The sequence below is a fragment of the Salmo salar genome, chromosome 05 (assembly GCF_965601325.2).
Source record: "Salmo salar chromosome 05, fSalSal1, whole genome shotgun sequence".
Taxonomy (NCBI): Eukaryota; Metazoa; Chordata; class Actinopteri; order Salmoniformes; family Salmonidae; genus Salmo; species Salmo salar.
Window position 1 is genome coordinate 76,269,108 of NC_138295.1, and position 20,893 is coordinate 76,290,000.

Here is a 20,893-nt window from a genome sequence, read left to right on the forward strand (position 1 = left end):
CTTTGATCCAGGTGTCATATGTTTGACTCTATTATTAGAAAACAACATGGTGTCATATGGGGAAGGTAAGCTGGTCCTAGATCTATGCCTGAACAACTACCTCGAGACCCTGTTCAAGTAGACCCACTGTTCTTAAATCAGGGTGTCACTCATTCCACGGAGGACCTAGGATCTGCTGGGTTTTCCCTTTCAATTAAGACCTAGGCAACCAGGTGAGGACAGTAACTTACTAATCCGTGACCTTAATTCAACCAAGTACAAGGGAGGAGAGAACCCGCAGACACTCGTCCCTCTGGAATGAGTTTGACACCTGTGCCTTAAATGGACCAACGCAACACACTGACAACGTTTGGCAGGAAATTGTTTAGTTGAAGGTTTTAACATGGATCATTCACAGGGCTGTTAGTGTCACCGTGTGCTCCAGAGCCAGCTGCGTCTGCGGATGATCCTTTCTGTGTCTGGGGACGAGGGTCTGATCCAGGGAGAGCAAACGCACCGTCCTGCTGGCATTCCACTGGAGAACACACACCAGCTTAGACACAACCCTAAGACTGCTGCATTCCACTGGAGAACACACACCAGCTTAGACACAACCCTAAGACTGCTGCATTCCACTGGAGAACACACACCAGCTTAGACACAACCCTAAGACTGCTGCATTCTACTGGAGAACACACACCAGCTTAGACACAACCCTAAGACTGCTGCATTCCACTGGAGAACACACACCAGCTTAGACACAACCCTAAGACTGCTGCATTCTACTGGAGAACACACACCAGCTTAGACACAACCCTAAGACTGCTGCATTCTACTGGAGAACACACACCAGCTTAGACACAACCCTAAGACTGCTGCATTCTACTGGAGAACACACACCAGCTTAGACACAACCCTAAGACTGCTGCATCCCACTGGAGAACACACACCAGCTTAGACACAACCCTAAGACTGCTGCATTCCACTGGAGAACACACACCAGCTTAGACACAACCCTAAGACTGCTGCATTCTACTGGAGAACACACACCAGCTTAGACACAACCCTAAGACTGCTGCATTCCACTGGAGAACACACACCAGCTTAGACACAACCCTAAGACTGCTGCATTCTACTGGAGAACACACACCAGCTTAGACACAACCCTAAGACTGCTGCATTCTACTGGAGAACACACACCAGCTTAGACACAACCCTAAGACTGCTGCATTCTACTGGAGAACACACACCAGCTTAGACACAACCCTAAGACTGCTGCATTCCACTGGAGAACACACACACCAGCTTAGACACAACCCTAAGACTGCTGCATTCCACTGGAGAACACACACACCAGCTTAGACACAACCCTAAGACTGCTGCATTCCACTGGAGAACAATTACCTCTGATATAAAGCCTAGAAATAATTTGGAGAAGATAACTGGTACTGACGTGTGTTTGGGTACAGGCCGACCACCGGGACAGGAACCGTCTGCATGCAGGAGTTGTACACTGACAAATACAGAAGTGTTAACTGTCACCAGAGTAGGGAGTAAGTCACCACCAACTGAGAGGTTAGTTACCTATGAACAAGGTGGTGTGGTTAGTTACCTATGAATAAGATGGTGGTGTGGTTAGTTACCTATGAACAAGGTAGTGGTGGTGTGGTTAGTTACCTATAAACAAGGTAGTGGTGGTGTGGTTAGTTACCTATAAACAAGGTAGTGGTGGTGTGGTTAGTTACCTATGAACAAGGTGGTGGTGTGGTTAGTTACCTATGAACATGGTAGTGGTGGTGTGGTTAGTTACCTATGAACAAGGTAGTGGTGGTGTGGTTAGTTAACTATGAATAAGGTAGTGGTGGTGTGGTTAGTTACCTATGAATAAGGTAGTGGTGGTGTGGTTAGTTACCTATGAACAAGGAGGTGGTGTGGTTAGTTACCTATGAATAAGGTGGTGGTGTGGTTAGTTACCTATGAATAAGGCAGTGGTGGTGTGGTTAGTAACCTTTGAACAAGGTGGTGTGGATAGTTACCTATGAATAAGGCAGTGGTGGTGTGGTTAGTTACCTATGTATAAGGTAGTGGTGGTGTGGTTAGTTACCTATGAACAAGGTAGTGGTGGTGTGGTTAGTTACATATGTATAAGGTAGTGGTGGTGTGGTTAGTTACCTATGAACAAGGTAGTGGTGGTATGGTTAGTTACCTATGAATAAGGTGGTGGTGTGGTTAGTTACCTATGAATAAGGCAGTGGTGGTGTGGTTAGTAACCTTTGAACAAGGTGGTGTGGATAGTTACCTATGAACAAGGTAGTGGTGGTGTGGTTAGTTACCTATGAACAAGGTAGTGGTGGTGTGGTTAGTTACCTATAAACAAGGTAGTGGTGGTGTGGTTAGTTACCTATGAACAAGGAGGTGGTGTGGTTAGTTACCTATGAATAAGGTGGTGGTGTGGTTAGTTACCTATGAATAAGGTAGTGGTGGTGTGGTTAGTTACCTATAAACAAGGAGGTGGTGTGGTTAGTTACCTATGAATAAGGTAGTGGTGGTGTGGTTAGTTACCTATAAACAAGGTAGTGGTGGTGTGGTTAGTTACCTATGAACAAGGAGGTGGTGTGGTTAGTTACCTATGAATAAGGTGGTGGTGTGGTTAGTTAACTATGAATAAGGTAGTGGTGGTGTGGTTAGTTACCTATAAACAAGGTAGTGGTGGTGTGGTTAGTTACCTATGAACAAGGTAGTGGTGGTGTGGTTAGTTACATATGTATAAGGTAGTGGTGGTGTGGTTAGTTACCTATGAACATGGTAGTGGTGGTGTGGTTAGTTACCTATAAACAAGGTAGTGGTGGTGTGGTTATTAACCTATGAACAAGGTAGTGGTGGTGTGGTTAGTTACCTGTGAACAAGGTAGTGGTGGTGTGGTTAGTTACCTATGAACAAGGTAGTGGTGGTGTGGTTAGTTACCTATGAATAAGATGATGGTGTGGTTAGTTACCTATGAATAAGGTAGTGGTGGTGTGGTTAGTTACCTATGAACAAGGTAGTGGTGGTATGGTTAGTTACCTATGAACAAGGTAGTGGTGGTGTGGTTAGTTACCTATGAACAAGGTAGTGGTGGTATGGTTAGTTACCTATGAACAAGGTAGTGGTGGTGTGGTTAGTTACCTATGAACAAGGTAGTGGTGGTGTGGTTAGTTACCTATGAACAAGGTAGTGGTGGTGTGGTTAGTTACCTATGAATAAGATGATGGTGTGGTTAGTTACCTATGAACAAGGTAGTGGTGGTGTGGTTAGTTACCTATGAACAAGGTGGTGGTGGTGTGGTTAGTTACCTATGAACAAGGTTGTGGTGGTGTGGTTAGTTACCTATGAACAAGGTGGTGGTGTGGTTAGTTACCTATGAACAAGGTGGTGGTGGTGTGGTTAGTTACCTATGAACAAGGTAGTGGTGGTGTGGTTAGTTACCTATGAACAAGGTGGTGGTGGTGTGGTTAGTTACCTATGAACAAGGTGGTGGTGTGGTTAGTTACCTATGAACAAGGTAGTGGTGGTGTGGTTAGTTAACTATGAACAAGGTGGTGGTGTGGTTAGTTACCTATGAATAAGGAGGTGGTGTGGTTAGTTACCTATGAACAAGGTGGTGGTGTGGTTAGTTACTTATCAACAAGGTTGTGGTGGTGTGGTTAGTTAATTTGAACAAGGTAGTGGTGGTGTGGTTAGTTACCTATAAAAAAGGTAGTGGTGGTGTGGTTAGTTACCTATGAAGAAGGTAGTGGTGGTGTGGTTAGTTACCTATGAACAAGGTAGTGGTGGTGTGGTTAGTTACCTATGAAGAAGGTAGTGGTGGTGTGGTTAGTTACCTATAAACAAGGTAGTGGTGGTGTGGTTAGTTACCTATGAAGAAGGTAGTGGTGGTGTGGTTAGTTACCTATGAACAAGGTAGTGGTGGTGTGGTTAGTTACCTATGAAGAAGGTAGTGGTGGTGTGGTTAGTTACCTATGAACAAGGTAGTGGTGGTGTGGTTAGTTACCTATGAACAAGGTTGTGATGGTATGGTTAGTTACCTATGAATAAGGTAGTGGTGGTGTGGTTAGTTACCTATGAACAAGGTAGTGGTGGTGTGGTTAGTTAATTATGAACAAGGTGGTGTGGTTAGTTACCTATGAACAAGATAGTGGTGGTGTGGTTAGTTACCTATGAATAAGGTAGTGGTGGTGCGGTTAGTTACCTATGAATAAGGTAGTGGTGGTGTGGTTAGTTACCTATGAACAAGGTGGTGGTGTGGTTAGTTACCTATGAATAAGGTAGTGGTGGTATAGTTAGTTACCTATGAATACGGTAGTGGTGGTGTGGTTAGTTACCTATAAATAAGGTAGTGGTGGTATAGTTAGTTACCTATGTATAAGGTAGTGGTGGTGTGGTTAGTTACCTATGAACAAGGTAGTGGTGGTATGGTTAGTTACCTGTGAATAAGGTAGTGGTGGTATGGTTAGTTACCTATGAATAAGGTAGTGGTGAAGAGTGGTTAGATAGTTACCTATGTATAAGGTAGTGGTGGTGTGGTTAGTAACCTATGAACAAGGTAGTGGTGGTATGGTTAGTTACCTATGAATAAGGTAGTGGTGGTATGGTTAGTTACCTATGAATAAGGTAGTGGTGAAGAGTGGTTAGATAGTTACCTATGTATAAGGTGGCAGTAGTGGCCATAACTGCAAAGACAGCAAAGACCAGGATGAGATGGAAGTCCAGGAGCTGAGTCCAGGAAGATTGTAAACGAATCAGATCTGTGGAACCTGAACACACACTCAGACAGGGTCAGATGTGTGGATACAGGGGTGAGTCAGTGGGCTATATCAGGGTTTCCCTAACTCTGTCCTGCCCCCCCTGGGTGAATGTTTTGGTTTTTGTCCTAGCACTACACAGCTGATCCAAATAATCAAAGCTTGATGATGAGTTGGATATTTGAATCAGCTGTGTAGTGTTAGGACAAAAACCAAAACGTGCACCCAGAGGGGCCCCAGGACCGAGTTTGGGAAACACTGTTGTATAGGAATGTTTTCATTGTTATGTTTAGCTGTGTTTTGGCTCTGTGTGAGTCTGCTCCTCACCTATCTTCACCTCGCTGTCCACCGTGATGTAAACTGTAAGGACATGAGTCTGTGGGGTCAGGTGGCTGGAGAGGGTGATGTTGGCAGGAGGGGGCAGGGCCTGACTTTTGACCCAGGAAGTGGAAATGTAGACAGACAACACCAGATGTCCGTCTGATTGACTGGGTTCAGATAGCAGCACGTCAGTACTGTCAGAGTGGAACTGAACGCACCACAGAGAGAGAAGAGATATGGATTGCATTCACTCTGTACTGTCTATGCCAAGGTCTTAAAGCTGTATGCATTGTGTATTGTGGGGCTGTAAATGTTCTAATGCTTAATGTTAGTCCTAATGTGACCCACCTGTAGGGCAGAGAGCACCTCCTTGGTGCCCAGCACAGAGAACTCTGCCATGGGCTGCAGAGCAGAGAGCACCAGGAAAGACACCGGGCAGTGGAACGCAGGCAGGTACGGCAACTGTACCAAATGTCCGGAGAGAGGTAGCGACAGAGCAGAGAGAGGGAGGACAGGGACGGGGGACTGGCCCCGCAGAGAGGCTGAGAGAGAGACGGAGACAGAGATGGAGGAGAGGAGGTGGAGGACGGAATCTGACTGGGGACGGACAGAGACTCTGCAGCTGTATTCACCTGAGGGAGAGAGTCAAAAATTGTTAAAATAATTATTTACTGTATTATTTTAGAGACATGGTATTTTTATCAATGGGATTGGGAAGAGAGGTTCTGTATCCCTGTCGTACCTGTGTCGAGGTCATAGTGAGGCGTGGTGACCATCACAGCCTGCAGTGTGTTGAGCTGGAGGTAGGGGGCGCTGAAGTGCAGGGAACACCCTAACTCTGCCTCTGGCTGCAGCTTCTTCTCTATGGCCTCCCTCTGGGACAGGGAACACTGGGCTGGGGGAAGAGATGGGGAGGTGGGAGAAGAGGAGCAAGGTATGGAGAGAGAGAGCAGAGAGGTATCAATTTACTACTCACCTGTGTTGACGGGGGAGGTGTATATCTCCACAGGAACCGTGTAGTCAGCTGCACCAGGCCAGTTGGTGAGGAAACGATCATCAGGAGGAGAGAGTTCTGGGATGGCTGGAGAGTCCACCTTCACCTGTTGGCAAAACACTACCATGGTGGCCCCTTCATTTCAATGGCAACCCCCTCATTTCCATGGTAACCCTCTGCTGTACTGTACCTCTCTGAGAGCCTGCTGTCCACCTTCCAGTCTGTAGTAGACCACTACCGTCCCAGAATGCTTTGCCAGGGCAGCTCCCGTCTTTGAGTCGATCTGCAGAACACGACTAGACGACACGTTCCACTGACCTGGCTGGCCTGAGACAGAGAGACAGAGAGAAATGAAGTATGTGTGTGTTTTCTTTTATTTTTAACCTTTATTTTATCAGGGAGTCATACTGAGACCAAGGTCTCTTTTACAGATGAATTACAGAAAATACACACTTCAAAAATACAAAATGGAAGCAGAAAGAAAAACACAGTCATGAAAAACAAAGACATTCATCAGTAAAAAGGTCCTCAATCAGCATTCTGAACTGGCCTAGAGGCCCCAAAACATCACATTTAAGAACATTTCGAAGATTGTTCCACAAATAAGGTGCAAAAAAACTAAAAGCTGATTTACCTAACTCATTAGAGACAAAATTACTAATTTCCAGAGTTAACCATCCCTGAGACCAGGTGTGGTAACTCCTATGTCATAAGTTCAGTAAAGATGTTTGGTACAGTGGGACTTCTTGTAAAAGGGCTTTATAAATGAAAACATAGCAATGTATCAACCTACGTGAGTGACATCAAAGAGGGCCAACCAACATACTGGTAGAAAATGCAGTGATGAGTGCTAAAACTGTCACCCGTAATAAAGCACAGTGCGCTATGATAAATTGCATTTAGCTGCGTTAATGAAGTAGCAGCTGCTTTCATATAGATGATGTCGCCATAGTCTAGGACTGATAGGAACGTTGACTTACTAATCTGCTTTCTACTATTTATCGAGAGGCAGGACCTATTTCTATAGAAGCCCATTTTTATTCACAGCATCTTAACTAACTCGTCAATATGCTTTTTAAAAAGACAGCTTTTCATCTATCCAGATGCCCAGATATTTGTAAGCAGGGACACGATCAATATGGACACCATACAAAGTACATATGCTTAAATCATCAATTATTTTTATGCGCTCTAGAGAACAACATGTACTTAGTTTCACCTGCATTCAATACTAATTTCAGGTCAATAAAGTTTTTCTGTAATACAATGAAGGCAGACTGTAGTTAGCATACACAACAGTATTATCGGCATACAAGTGCAGGTTAAACATTTTTACAGACAAGTCGATATTGTTAATGTAAACAGTCAAAAGTACAGGACCCAAAATTAACCCCTGCGGGACACCTTTCGTAATATCCAGGAAACCTGATTTAACACCATCGGTAGACACACATCTGTCAAGTAATTTTCACACCAGTTACATGCAGCCTGGTCCAGGCCAATTGAGGCAAGCTTCTGAATTAGCAGTGAGTGATCAACAGTATCGAAGGCATTTGACAGGTCAATGAAGAAGGCAGCACAATGTTGCCTTTTATCCAGACAATTAACCACATTTATAACTAGGGATGGAGCAGAGATGCTATGACCTGGTCTAAAACCCAACTGATGTACTTGTAGAATACATTTCAAAGATAAGAACGATCTTAGCTGAGAATGAATCAAGGATTCTAATATTTTAGCTAGGCAAGAAAGTTTAGAAATAGGGCAATAATTATTTAGGTCACCCCTTTTGTGAAGGGGGAGTACATGGGCCGCCTTCCAAACCTTGGGAATAGTACCAGATATAATCGTCAGGTTAAAATATGATTCAGCAATCAGGGGGCAGAGAGCTGCAGCAACAATGGATCAAGCATATCAGCCCCAGTTTTTGATGTTTCTTTTTACATACATCTTAAGCAAGACATCTAGCACATCACAGATAGTAAATTGCTGAAATGAAAAGAAAGATTCACTAGAAGTTGACGTGTTAACCGTGGAGTCAGCTGGAGGCTGGCAGAGTGAAGAGCAGTCGATTGACTGACCAGGGTCAATTAAACTACTGTTTAAAATGATGATTAAAAACATCACTTATCTCCTTCTTCTCAGTTATGATTCTTTGAGAGAGTGAGGGTGTGTCTAGGTGGCAGGTAGCCTAGCGGTTAAGAGCCAATAACCTCCAACAACAACTGCTCCCTGGCCCCCGATGACGTTGATTATGGCAGCCCCCCCCCCCCCCCCCCGCACCTCTCTGATTCAGAGGGATTAAATACGGAAGACACATTTCTGGTGAATGCATTCAGTTGTACAACTGACTAGGTATCCCCTTTCCCTTCCCAATCTATAGTACCGGCCACAGTGTGTGTGTGTGTGTGTGTGTGTGTGTGTGTGTGTGTGTGTGTGTGTGTGTGTGTGTGTGTGTGTGTGTGTCTCACCGTGTGGTCCTGTCACGGGGGTGTTGAAGCAGAGTGTGTCTCCAGGCCTGAGTGTGTGGGGGGGGGCAGAGATGGCGGGGAGGACAGGGAGGGGGGTGTAGTCACTCAGGGAGGGGTTGGTGGGGTCTGCCTGCACCCCTAGGACTGTCAAACCCCCAGACACTGTCTGGACCACGAAGGAATGACTGTCTGAGTCTGGAGTCACCTGCACCAAGTCATCCCTGAGAGAGAGAGAAGAGTGTTTAAAGATGGAATCCACATTAGGGGAAACAACGCCACTGTTCGCCCCGAGCACCTTTGTTATGGTTTTTGTCTTGCTGTTGAAACAGAGGAGAAACAGAGGAGAAACGGAGGAGAAACAGAGGAGAAACGGAGGAGAAACGGAGGAGAAACAGAGGAGAAACAGAGGAGAAACGGAGGAGAAACGGAGGAGAAAGAGGAGAAACAGAGGAGAAACAGAGGAGAAAGAGGAGAAACAGAGGAGAAACAGAGGAGAAAGAGGAGAAACGGAGGAGAAACAGAGGAGAAAGAGGAGAAACGGAGGAGAAACAGAGGAGAAAGAGGAGAAACGGAGGAGAAACAGAGGAGAAAGAGGAGAAACAGAGGAGAGCAGACTCCGTCCACATGGTAAAAAATGATCTGTATATATTGTGCTGTTCTGTCACGTGGGCAGTGATGTCTGAGAGGAGAAACAGAGGAGAGCAGACTCCGTCCACATGGTAAAAAATGATCTGTATATATTGTGCTGTTCTGTCACGTGGGCAGTGATGTCTGAGAGGAGAAACAGAGGAGAGCAGACTCCGTCCACATGGTAAAAAATGATCTGTATATATTGTGCTGTTCTGTCACGTGGGCAGTGATGTCTGAGAGGAGAAACAGAGGAGAGCAGACTCCGTCCACATGGTAAAAAATGATCTGTATATATTGTGCTGTTCTGTCACGTGGGCAGTGATGTCTGAGAGGAGAAACAGAGGAGAGCAGACTCCGTCCACATGGTAAAAAATGATCTGTATATATTGTGCTGTTCTGTCACGTGGGCAGTGATGTCTGAGAGGAGAAACAGTGTTGGTTGTTGGCAGTAACTTCTTTGTTGATGTAATATCCCAAACGGACGTGGCAGTTTGACCATGAAGGCTCCCAGCTTTAAGGAAAATAAAACAGACAGAGAGAAAGAGAGAGAGAGATTTGACTATATACTGTGTGTGTTACCAGTTGGTGGTAATGTGAGAGTGTGTGTGTTACCTGTTGGTGGTTATGTGAGAGTGTGTGTGTTACATGTTGGTGGTAATGTCAGAGTGTGTGTGTGTTACCTGTTGGTGGTAATGTGAGAGTGTGTGTGTTACCTGTTGGTGGTTATGTGAGAGTGTGTGTGTTACATGTTGGTGGTAATGTCAGAGTGTGTGTTACCTGTTGGTGGTAATGTCAGAGTGTGTGTGTTACCAGTTGGTGGTAATGTCAGAGTGTGTGTGTTACCAGTTGGTGGTAATGTCAGAGTGTGTGTGTTACCTGTTGGTGGTAATGTGAGAGTGTGTGTGTTACATGTTGGTGGTAATGTCAGAGTGTGTGTGTTACCTGTTGGTGGTAATGTGAGAGTGTGTGTGTTACATGTTGGTGGTAATGTCAGAGTGTGTGTGTTACCTGTTGGTGGTAATGTCAGAGTGTGTGTGTTACCAGTTGGTGGTAATGTCAGAGTGTGTGTGTTACCTGTTGGTGGTAATGTGAGAGTGTGTGTGTTACATGTTGGTGGTAATGTCAGAGTGTGTGTGTTACCTGTTGGTGGTAATGTGAGAGTGTGTGTGTTACATGTTGGTGGTAATGTCAGAGTGTGTGTGTTACATGTTGGTGGTAATGTGAGAGTGTGTGTGTTACCTGTTGGTGGTAATGTGAGAGTGTGTGTGTTACCTGTTGGTGGTAATGTGAGAGTGTGTGTGTTACCTGTTGGTGGTAATGTCAGAGTGTGTGTGTTACCTGTTGGTGGTAATGTGTGTGAGGGTGTTATGGGCGTTGAACTGTTGTCCCAGGTTGTCGTAGCAGAGAGCCCTGACTCTGATGGTCCAGCCCAGGGGAAAGGCAGGCAGGCCTCCCCCTCCAACACTGTACAGGCTGGACACACTGAATAGCCTGACAAACCACACTGGAGACACCTGGCAGACACAACACACAAATACACTTTTGTACTCCCCAGCATGGTCAGATAGTGATGACCCAGTCCCAGTTAGGGTCAACTGTGGATGCTGAGTTTCTCACCAGGTCTACTTTAGAATGGATCCCATCGAAGGACACAAGTGACCAACTTACCCGGACGCTGATGAGCAGGGTCTGGTTGACCCCACAGGTCTCCATAGCGATGACCTCCAGCAGGGCAGATCCCGTGTCAGGCCCCGCCCTCAGAACTCCCTGGCTGTCCACCGTTACAAGACCCTCCCCTTTCACACACTGACACAGGCCGTACCGTACAGGACAGATAGTGTCTCTGAAACACACAATCACACAGGCATGACTACAGACATAAACACACACACACACACACACACACACACACACACACACACACACACACACACACACACACACACACGCATGCATGAGTACAGACATAAACACACAATCACCCAGGCATGAGTACAGACATAAACACACACACCCACACAAAAACATGCATGCATGAGTACAGACATAAACACACAATCACACAGGCATGAGTACAGACATAAACACACACACACACACAAAAACATGCATGCATGAGTACAGACATAAACACACAATCACACAGGCATGAGTACAGACATAAACACACACACACACAAACATGCATGCATGAGTACAGACATAAACACACAATCACACAGGCATGAGTACAGACATAAACACACACACACATGCATGAGTACAGACATAAACACACACACACACACACGCATGAGTACAGACATAAACACACACATGCATGAGTACAGACATAAACACACACACACACACGCATGAGTACAGACATAAACACACACACACATTACACACGCATGAGTACAGACAAACACACACACACAATCACACACGCATGAGTACAGACATAAACACACACACACACACACACACGCATGAGTACAGACATAAACACACACACACACACACACACACACACACACACACACACACACACACACACACACACACACACACACACACACACACACACACACACACACACACACGAGTACAGACATAAACTCATACACACACACACACGCATGAGTACAGACATAAACACACACATGCATGAGTACAGACATAAACACACACATGCATGAGTACAGACATAAACACACACATGCATGAGTACAGACATACACACACACATGCATGAGTACAGACATAAACACACACATGCATGAGTACAGACATAAACACACAAACACACACATGAGTACAGACATACAGTGCATTCGGAAAGTATTCAGACCCATTGACTTTTTCCTCATTTTGTTACGTTACAGCCTTGTTTTAAAATTGATGAAATCATTTTTTCCCTCATCAACCTACACACAATATTCCATAATGACAAAGCAAAAACAGGTTTGTAGAGATTTTGGCAAAAAAAGAAAAACATTTTTTTTTTTTTATACATATTTACATAAGTATTCAGACCCTTTGCTATGAGACTCTAAATTGAGCTCAGGTGCATCATGTTTCCATTGATCATCCTTGAGATGTTTCAACAACTTGATTGGAGTCCACCTGTGGTAAATTCAATTGATTGGACATGATTTGGAAAGGCACACACCTGTCTATATAAGGTCCTAAAGTTGACAGTGCATGTCAGAGCAAAAACCAAGCCATGAGGTCGAAGTAATTGTCCGTAGAGCTCCAAGACAGGATTGGATCGAGGCACAGATCTGGGGAAGGGTACCCCAAAAATTCTGCAGTATTGAAGGTCCCCAAGAGCACAGTGGCCTCCATCATTCTTAAATGGAAGAAGTTTGGAATCACCAAGACTCTTCCTAGAGCTGGCCACCCGGCCAAACTGAGCAATCGGGGGAGAAGGGCCTTGGTCAGGGAGGTGACCAAGAACCCGATGGTCACTCTGACAGAGCTCCATTGTTCCTCTGTGGAGATGGGAAAACCTTCCAGAAGGACAGCCATTTCTGCAGCACTCCACCAATCAGGCCTTTATGGTAGAGCGGCCAGATGGAAGCCATTCCTCAGTAAACGGCACATGACAGCATGCTTGGAGTTTGCCAAAAGGCAGCTGAAGGACTATCAGATCATGAGAAACAAGATTCTCTGGTCTGATGAAACCAAGATTGAACTCTTTTGCCTGAATGCCAAGCATCACGTCTGGAGGAAACCTGGCACCATCCCTACGGTAAAGCATGGTGGTGGCAGCATCATGCTGTGGGGATGTTTTTCAGTGGCAGGGACTGGGAGACTAGTCAGGATCTAGGGAAAGATGAACGGAGCAAAGTACAGAGAGATCCTTGATGAAAACCTGCTCCAGAGCGGTTCACCTTCAAACAGGACAACAACCCTAAGCACACAGCCAAGACAACGTAGGAGTGGCTATGGGACAAGTCTTTGAATGTCCTTGAGTGGCCCAGCCAGAGCCCGGACTTGAACCCGATCAAACATTTCTGGAGAGACCTGTAAATAGCTGTGCAGCAATGCTCTGACAGAGCTTGAGAGGATCTGCAGAGAAGAATGGGAGAAACTCCCCAAATGCACATGTGCCAAGCTTATAGCGTCATACCCAAGAAGAATAGAGGCTGTAATCGCTGCCAGAGGTGCTTCAACAAAGTACTGAGTAAAGGGTCTGAATACTTATGTGAATGTGATATTTTGTTTTTCTGCACATGCAGACACACACAACCACACATGCTGGCTCTCACTTGTTGCTCTGTAGTGCGTAGTGTGAGTAGGGAGACATGAGGATGGATCTGGAGGTTCCTACAGCCAGCTGCATCTCCTGGTACACCTTAGAGAGGAGAGAGGAGAGAGATCTGGAGGTTCCTACAGCCAGCTGCATCTCCTGGTACAACTTAGAGAGGAGAGAGATCTGGAGGTTCCTACAGCCAGCTGCATCTCCTGGTACAACTTAGAGAGGAGAGAGATCTGGAGGTTCCTACAGCCAGCTGCATCTCCTGGTACAACTTAGAGAGGAGAGAGATCTGGAGGTTCCTACAGCCAGCTGCATCTCCTGGTACAACTTAGAGAGGAGAGAGATCTGGAGGTTCCTACAGCCAGCTGCATCTCCTGGTACAACTTAGAGAGGAGAGAGGAGAGAGATCTGGAGGTTCCTACAGCCAGCTGCATCTCCTGGTACAACTTAGAGAGGAGAGAGGAGAGAGATCTGGAGGTTCCTACAGCCAGCTGCATCTCCTGGTACAACTTAGAGAGGAGAGAGGAGATGAGGACAGGACAGGAGTAGAAAGGAGTAAAGATTGGAGAGGAGAGGTTATCATATCACAGACATAAACTACTCAACAACAACCTATAAACAAATGTCTCAAAAGCAGGAGGTAAAAAAGTAGGAGGTGAAAAAGCAGGAGGTGGACCCAGTGTGTTTACCAGTATCTGTATCTCGTCAGAGAGCTGCTGGTGGGATGCTGACGTGTGATTGGTCAGCTGAACTGTCACTCTCAAACTGGTCCTGCCCACTGCCCACGCCCTCACCAGTACAGAGAAACTATGGGCAGGAGAGACAGTCACCCCCGCCTCACAACACACACACACACACACACACACACACACACACACACACACACACACACACACACACACACACACACACACACACACACACACACACACACACACACACACACACACACACACACAGTCATATCCAAGCGGTTTGACACACATTAACCTACATATACAGGGACAAAGTGTAGCGTACCTGAGTGTGTCGTGTTTGTATCTCCAGTACTCCAAGCTTGCCCAGATTCCAGTGGAAGGAGAGACCAGACTCTACACTGCCCAGAGCAAAGGGGTTCTGACTACTGTCACTGCCCATCACATACACTGGCATCTAAACGCACGCACACACACTGGGGTTACTAAACCACATGCACATACGCACCCAAATACCGTACAAACATACACAGAAACAAACTACACTGCCTGCCACATACATTCATCATACAATGACAATGTTTGAGAGAGAATACAAACATGATCTGTATGTTACCTCAGTGCCCACAGACAGTTTGACCAGAGGGGCCTGGATCCTGACCCCTGTCAGGTTAAACACCTCCACATCCACCTCATCCTGACACACACACAAAGACAACCAGATAATCAACAAGTGTAAAGTATGTGTGTGTGTGTGTGTGTGTGTGTGTGTGTGTGTGTGTGTGTGTGTGTGTACCTGTGCGAAGGTGAGCAGAGCTCCGGTGTCCTGAGTGACGGTCTGCAACGCCCCTCTGAGTTTGACCACGCCCACTGCCACTCCACGGACCAATCCTGTGTCGGTCACCGTGGCGATGCGGCTGTCACTCACAGAGAAGCCCACACTGGACTGGGGGTGGGGGCCACCCTCCCACTTCACCTGAGAGAGAAGTGTGTGTGTGTAAGTGTGTGATTGCGTGCAGATAGATGGAGTTATGACATTGACACAGTAGCTAGTAGTACCATGACTTCCATCAGCATCATATTCACTTTGTTGTGAATCTCTAAAAGCCTTTTGAATTGTCATGTGATCCAATGATGAATCAAACACTGTTCAAGACCAGAAACCTAGAGTCAGAGTTAACAGAAACCTAGAAACAGAGTTAACAGAAACCTAGAGTCAGAGTTAACAGAAATCTAGAAACAGAGTTAACAGAAACCTAGAGTCAGAGTTAACAGAAACCTAGAAACAGAGTTAACAGAAACCTAGAGTCAGAGTTAACAGAAACCTAGAAACAGAGTTAACATGAACCTAGAGTCAGAGTTAACAGAAACCTAGAAACAGAGTTAACATGAACCTACAGTCAGAGTTAACATGAACCTACAGTCAGAGTTAACAGAAACCTAGAGTCAGAGTTAACATGAACCTAGAGTCAGAGTAAACAGAAACCTAGAGTCAGAGTTAACAAAATCCTAGAGTCAGAGTTAACATGAACCTAGAGTCAGAGTTAACAGAAACCTAGAGTCAGAGTAAACAGAAACCTAGAGTCAGAGTAAACAGAAACCTAGAGTCAGAGTTAACAGAAACCTAGAGTCAGAGTTAACAGAAACCTAGAGTCAGAGTTAACAGAAACCTAGAGTCAGAGTTAACAGAAACCTAGAGTCAGAGTAAACAGAAACCTAGAGTCAGAGTTAACAGAAACCTAGAGTCAGAGTAAACAGAAACCTAGAGTCAGAGTAAACAGAAACCTAGAGTCAGAGTAAACAGAAACCTAGAGTCAGAGTTAACAGAAACCTAGAGTCAGGGTTAACAGAAACCAAGAGTCAGGGTTAACAGAAACCTAGAGTCAGGGTTAACGGAAACCTAGAGTCAGGGTTAACGGAAACCTAGAGTCAGAGTTAACGGAAACCTAGAGTCTGAGTTAACGGAAACCTAGAGTCAGAGTTAACAGAAACCTAGAGTCAGAGTTAACAGAATCCTAGAGTCAGAGTTAACATGAACCTAGAGTCAGAGTTAACATGAACCTAGAGTCAGAGTAAACAGAAACCTAGAGTCAGAGTTAACAGAAACCTAGAGTCAGAGTAAACAGAAACCTAGAGTCAGAGTAAACAGAAACCTAGAGTCAGAGTTAACAGAAACCTAGAGTCAGGGTTAACAGAAACCTAGAGTCAGGGTTAACAGAAACCTAGAGTCAGGGTTAACAGAAACCTAGAGTCAGGGTTAACGGAAACCTAGAAACAGAGTTAACATGAACCTACAGTCAGAGTTAACAGAAACCTAGAGTCAGAGTTAACATGAACCTAGAGTCAGAGTAAACAGAAACCTAGAGTCAGAGTTAACAAAATCCTAGAGTCAGAGTTAACAGAATCCTAGAGTCAGAGTTAACAGAATCCTAGAGTCAGAGTTAACATGAACCTAGAGTCAGAGTTAACATGAACCTAGAGTCAGAGTAAACAGAAACCTAGAGTCAGAGTTAACAGAAACCTAGAGTCAGAGTAAACAGAAACCTAGAGTCAGAGTAAACAGAAACCTAGAGTCAGAGTAAACAGAAACCTAGAGTCAGAGTTAACAGAAACCTAGAGTCAGGGTTAACAGAAACCTAGAGTCAGGGTTAACAGAAACCTAGAGTCAGGGTTAACAGAAACCTAGAGTCAGGGTTAACGGAAACCTAGAGTCAGGGTTAACAGAAACCTAGAGTCTGAGTTAACAGAAACCTAGAGTCAGGGTTAACAGAAACCTAGAGTCAGAGTTAACATGAACCTAGAGTCTGCGTTTACAGAAACCTAGAGTCAGGGTTAACAGAAACCTAGAGTCTGAGTTAACGGAAACCTAGAGTCAGGGTTAACAGAAACCTAGAGTCAGAGTTAAAGCTGCAATATGTAACTTTTTGGCTGACCCGATCAAATTTTCAAATAAATGTGTGTTATATTCCCATTGAAAGCAAGTCTAAGATGGGGTAGATCTTTCAATGTGCGCTAATTCTATGATTCCTATTCTTTTGTTTTTGCATCTTTTACCTACGGTTTTGTACATAATTTTCAAACTGCTGAAAATAAAACATTTCAGTTATGGAAAATGTATTTCACATGGGTTTAGATGGTACAATGATTCTCTACACTATACTTGCTTGTTTTGGCACATCAACTGATATTAGGCAAACTATTAGAATTTTAGCAACTAGGAAATGTCAGAGTGATTTCTGCATTGTGTCAGCATGAACACAAACCCACCAGTGGCTCCTCCTGAACCATCATTTTAGAAACACTGATCATGTGTATTTGGTTACCTGTCGTACGCTGCCCAGTGTCAGTGCCAGACTTCGTGGCTGCAGGGTGAATCGGGGGTAGACCTGCATATGAAAACAATGTACAGTTCATCAGGACTGTATAGACTGTATACTATAGTTTTATGGTGTGTTGTGACAGTACATCAGAACTGTATACTATAGTTTTATGGTGTGTTGTGACAGTACATCAGGACTGTATAGACTGTATACTATAGTTTTATGGTGTGTTGTGACAGTACATCAGAACTGTATACTATAGTTTTATGGTGTGTTGTGACAGTACATCAGGACTGTATAGACTGTATACTATAGTTTTATGGTGTGTTGTGACAGTACATCAGGACTGTATACTATAGTTTTATGGTGTGTTGTGACAGTACATCAGAACTGTATACTATAGTTTTATGGTGTGTTGTGACAGTACATCAGAACTGTATACTATAGTTTTATGGTGTGTTGTGACAGTACATCAGAACTGTATACTATAGTTTTATGGTGTGTTGTGACAGTACATCAGAACTGTATAGACTGTATACTATAGTTTTATGGTGTGTTGTGACAGTACATCAGAACTGTATACTATAGTTTTATGGTGTGTTGTGACAGTACATCAGAACTGTATACTATAGTTTTGTGGTGTGTTGTGACAGTACATCAGAACTGTATAGACTGTATACTATAGTTTTATGGTGTGTTGTGACAGTACATCAGAACTGTATAGACTGTATACTATAGTTTTATGGTGTGTTGTGACAGTACATCAGAACTGTAAACTATAGTTTTATGGTGTGTTGTGACAGTTCATCAGGACTGTATAGACTGTATACTATAGTTTTATGGTGTGTTGTGACAGTACATCAGAACTGTATACTATAGTTTTATGGTGTGTTGTGACAGTACATCAGAACTGTATAGACTGTATACTATAGTTTTATGGTGTGTTGTGACAGTACATCAGGACTGTATAGACTGTATACTATAGTTTTATGGTGTGTTGTGACAGTACATCAGGACTGTATACTATAGTTTTATGGTGTGTTGTGACAGTACATCAGGACTGTATAGACTGTATACTATAGTTTTATGGTGTGTTGTGACAGTACATCAGAACTGTATACTATAGTTTTATGGTGTGTTGTGACAGTACATCAGGACTGTATAGACTGTATACTATAGTTTTATGGTGTGTTGTGACAGTACATCAGGACTGTATACTATAGTTTTATGGTGTGTTGTGACAGTACATCAGAACTGTATACTATAGTTTTATGGTGTGTTGTGACAGTACATCAGAACTGTATACTATAGTTTTATGGTGTGTTGTGACAGTACATCAGAACTGTATACTATAGTTTTATGGTGTGTTGTGACAGTACATCAGAACTGTATACTATAGTTTTATGGTGTGTTGTGACAGTACATCAGAACTGTATAGACTGTATACTATAGTTTTATGGTGTGTTGTGACAGTACATCAGGACTGTATAGACTGTATACTATAGTTTTATGGTGTGTTGTGACAGTACATCAGGACTGTATACTATAGTTTTATGGTGTGTTGTGACAGTACATCAGAACTGTATACTATAGTTTTATGGTGTGTTGTGACAGTACATCAGAACTGTATACTATAGTTTTATGATGTGTTGTGACAGTACATCAGAACTGTATAGACTGTATACTATAGTTTTATGGTGTGTTGTGACAGTACATCAGAACTGTATACTATAGTTTTATGGTGTGTTGTGACAGTACATCAGAACTGTATACTATAGTTTTATGGTGTGTTGTGACAGTACATCAGAACTGTATAGACTGTATACTATAGTTTTATGGTGTGTTGTGACAGTACATCAGAACTGTATAGACTGTATACTATAGTTTTATGGTGTGTTGTGACAGTACATCAGAACTGTAAACTATAGTTTTATGGTGTGTTGTGACAGTTCATCAGGACTGTATAGACTGTATACTATAGTTTTATGGTGTGTTGTGACAGTACATCAGAACTGTATACTATAGTTTTATGGTGTGTTGTGACAGTACATCAGAACTGTATAGACTGTATACTATAGTTTTATGGTGTGTTGTGACAGTACATCAGAACTGTATACTATAGTTTTATGGTGTGTTGTGACAGTACATCAGAACTGTATACTATAGTTTTATGGTGTGTTGTGACAGTACATCAGAACTGTATAGACTGTATACTATAGTTTTATGGTGTGTTGTGACAGTACATCAGAACTGTATACTATAGTTTTATGGTGTGTTGTGACGGTACATCAGAACTGTATACTATAGTTTTATGGTGTGTTGTGACAGTACATCAGGACTGTATACTATAGTTTTATGGTGTGTTGTGACGGTACATCAGAACTGTATACTATAGTTTTATGGTGTGTTGTGACAGTACATCAGGACTGTATAGACTGTATACTATAGTTTTATGGTGTGTTGTGACAGTACATCAGAACTGTATACTATAGTTTTATGGTGTGTTGTGACAGTACATCAGAACTGTATACTATAGTTTTATGGTGTGTTGTGACAGTACATCAGGACTGTATAGACTGTATACTATAGTTTTATGGTGTGTTGTGACAGTACATCAGAACTGTATACTATAGTTTTATGGTGTGTTGTGACAGTACATCAGGACTGTATAGACTGTATACTATAGTTTTATGGTGTGTTGTGACAGTACATCAGGACTGTATACTATAGTTTTATGGTGTGTTGTGACAGTACATCAGAACTGTATACTATAGTTTTATGGTGTGTTGTGACAGTACATCAGAACTGTATACTATAGTTTTATGGTGTGTTGTGACAGTACATCAGAACTGTATACTATAGTTTTATGGTGTGTTGTGACAGTACATCAGAACTGTATAGACTGTATACTATAGTTTTATGGTGTGTTGTGACAGTACATCAGAACTGTATACTATAGTTTTATGGTGTGTTGTGACAGTACATCAGAACTGTATACTATAGTTTTATGGTGTGTTGTGACAGTACATCAGAACTGTATAGACTGTATACTATAGTTTTATGGTGTGTTGTGACAGTACATCAGAACTGTATAGACTGTATACTATAGTTTTATGGTGTGTTGTGACAGTACATCAGAACTGTAAACTATAGTTTCAAGGTGTGTTGTGACAGTTCATCAGGACTGTATAGACTGTATACTATAGTTTTATGGTGTGTTGTGACAGTACATCAGAACTGTATACTATAGTTTTATGGTGTGTTGTGACAGTACATCAGAACTGTATAGACTGTATACTATAGTTTTATGGTGTGTTGTGACAGTACATCAGAACTGTATACTATAGTTTTATGGTGTGTTGTGACAGTACATCAGAACTGTATACTATAGTTTTATGGTGTGTTGTGACAGTACATCAGAACTGTATAGACTGTATACTGTAGTTTTATGGTGTG

The 20,893-nt window shown here is 43.4% G+C and overlaps 1 protein-coding gene across 3 annotated transcripts in view; it reads right to left on the reverse strand.

Annotated features, from left to right (window-relative positions):
* Positions 1 to 512: 512 nt before the first annotated feature.
* The window catches only part of LOC106605922 (nuclear pore membrane glycoprotein 210), a 41,633-nt gene continuing 21,252 nt past the window's right edge, over positions 513 to 20,893 (reverse strand). The window contains exons 24-39 of one of the 3 annotated variants that reach the window (XM_082975585.1): positions 17,441 to 17,503; positions 14,914 to 15,093; positions 14,734 to 14,814; positions 14,443 to 14,574; positions 14,112 to 14,258; positions 13,433 to 13,518; positions 10,845 to 11,019; positions 10,515 to 10,690; positions 8,547 to 8,767; positions 6,266 to 6,402; positions 6,058 to 6,181; positions 5,824 to 5,976; positions 5,430 to 5,713; positions 5,088 to 5,289; positions 4,659 to 4,731; positions 513 to 1,492 (exon numbers count right to left, since the gene is read on the reverse strand). In XM_082975585.1, coding sequence (XP_082831711.1) covers positions 1,246 to 1,492; positions 4,659 to 4,731; positions 5,088 to 5,289; positions 5,430 to 5,713; positions 5,824 to 5,976; positions 6,058 to 6,181; positions 6,266 to 6,402; positions 8,547 to 8,767; positions 10,515 to 10,690; positions 10,845 to 11,019; positions 13,433 to 13,518; positions 14,112 to 14,258; positions 14,443 to 14,574; positions 14,734 to 14,814; positions 14,914 to 15,093; positions 17,441 to 17,503 — 2,481 coding nt within the window. In that variant the 3' untranslated portion in view covers positions 513 to 1,245. Of the gene's footprint in view, positions 1,493 to 4,658; positions 4,773 to 5,087; positions 5,290 to 5,429; positions 5,714 to 5,823; positions 5,977 to 6,057; positions 6,182 to 6,265; positions 6,403 to 8,546; positions 8,768 to 10,514; positions 10,691 to 10,844; positions 11,020 to 13,432; positions 13,519 to 14,111; positions 14,259 to 14,442; positions 14,575 to 14,733; positions 14,815 to 14,913; positions 15,094 to 17,440; positions 17,504 to 20,893 lie in introns of all 3 variants that reach the window. The other 2 variants (XM_045718893.2, XM_045718890.2) reach the window with 2 other exon arrangements.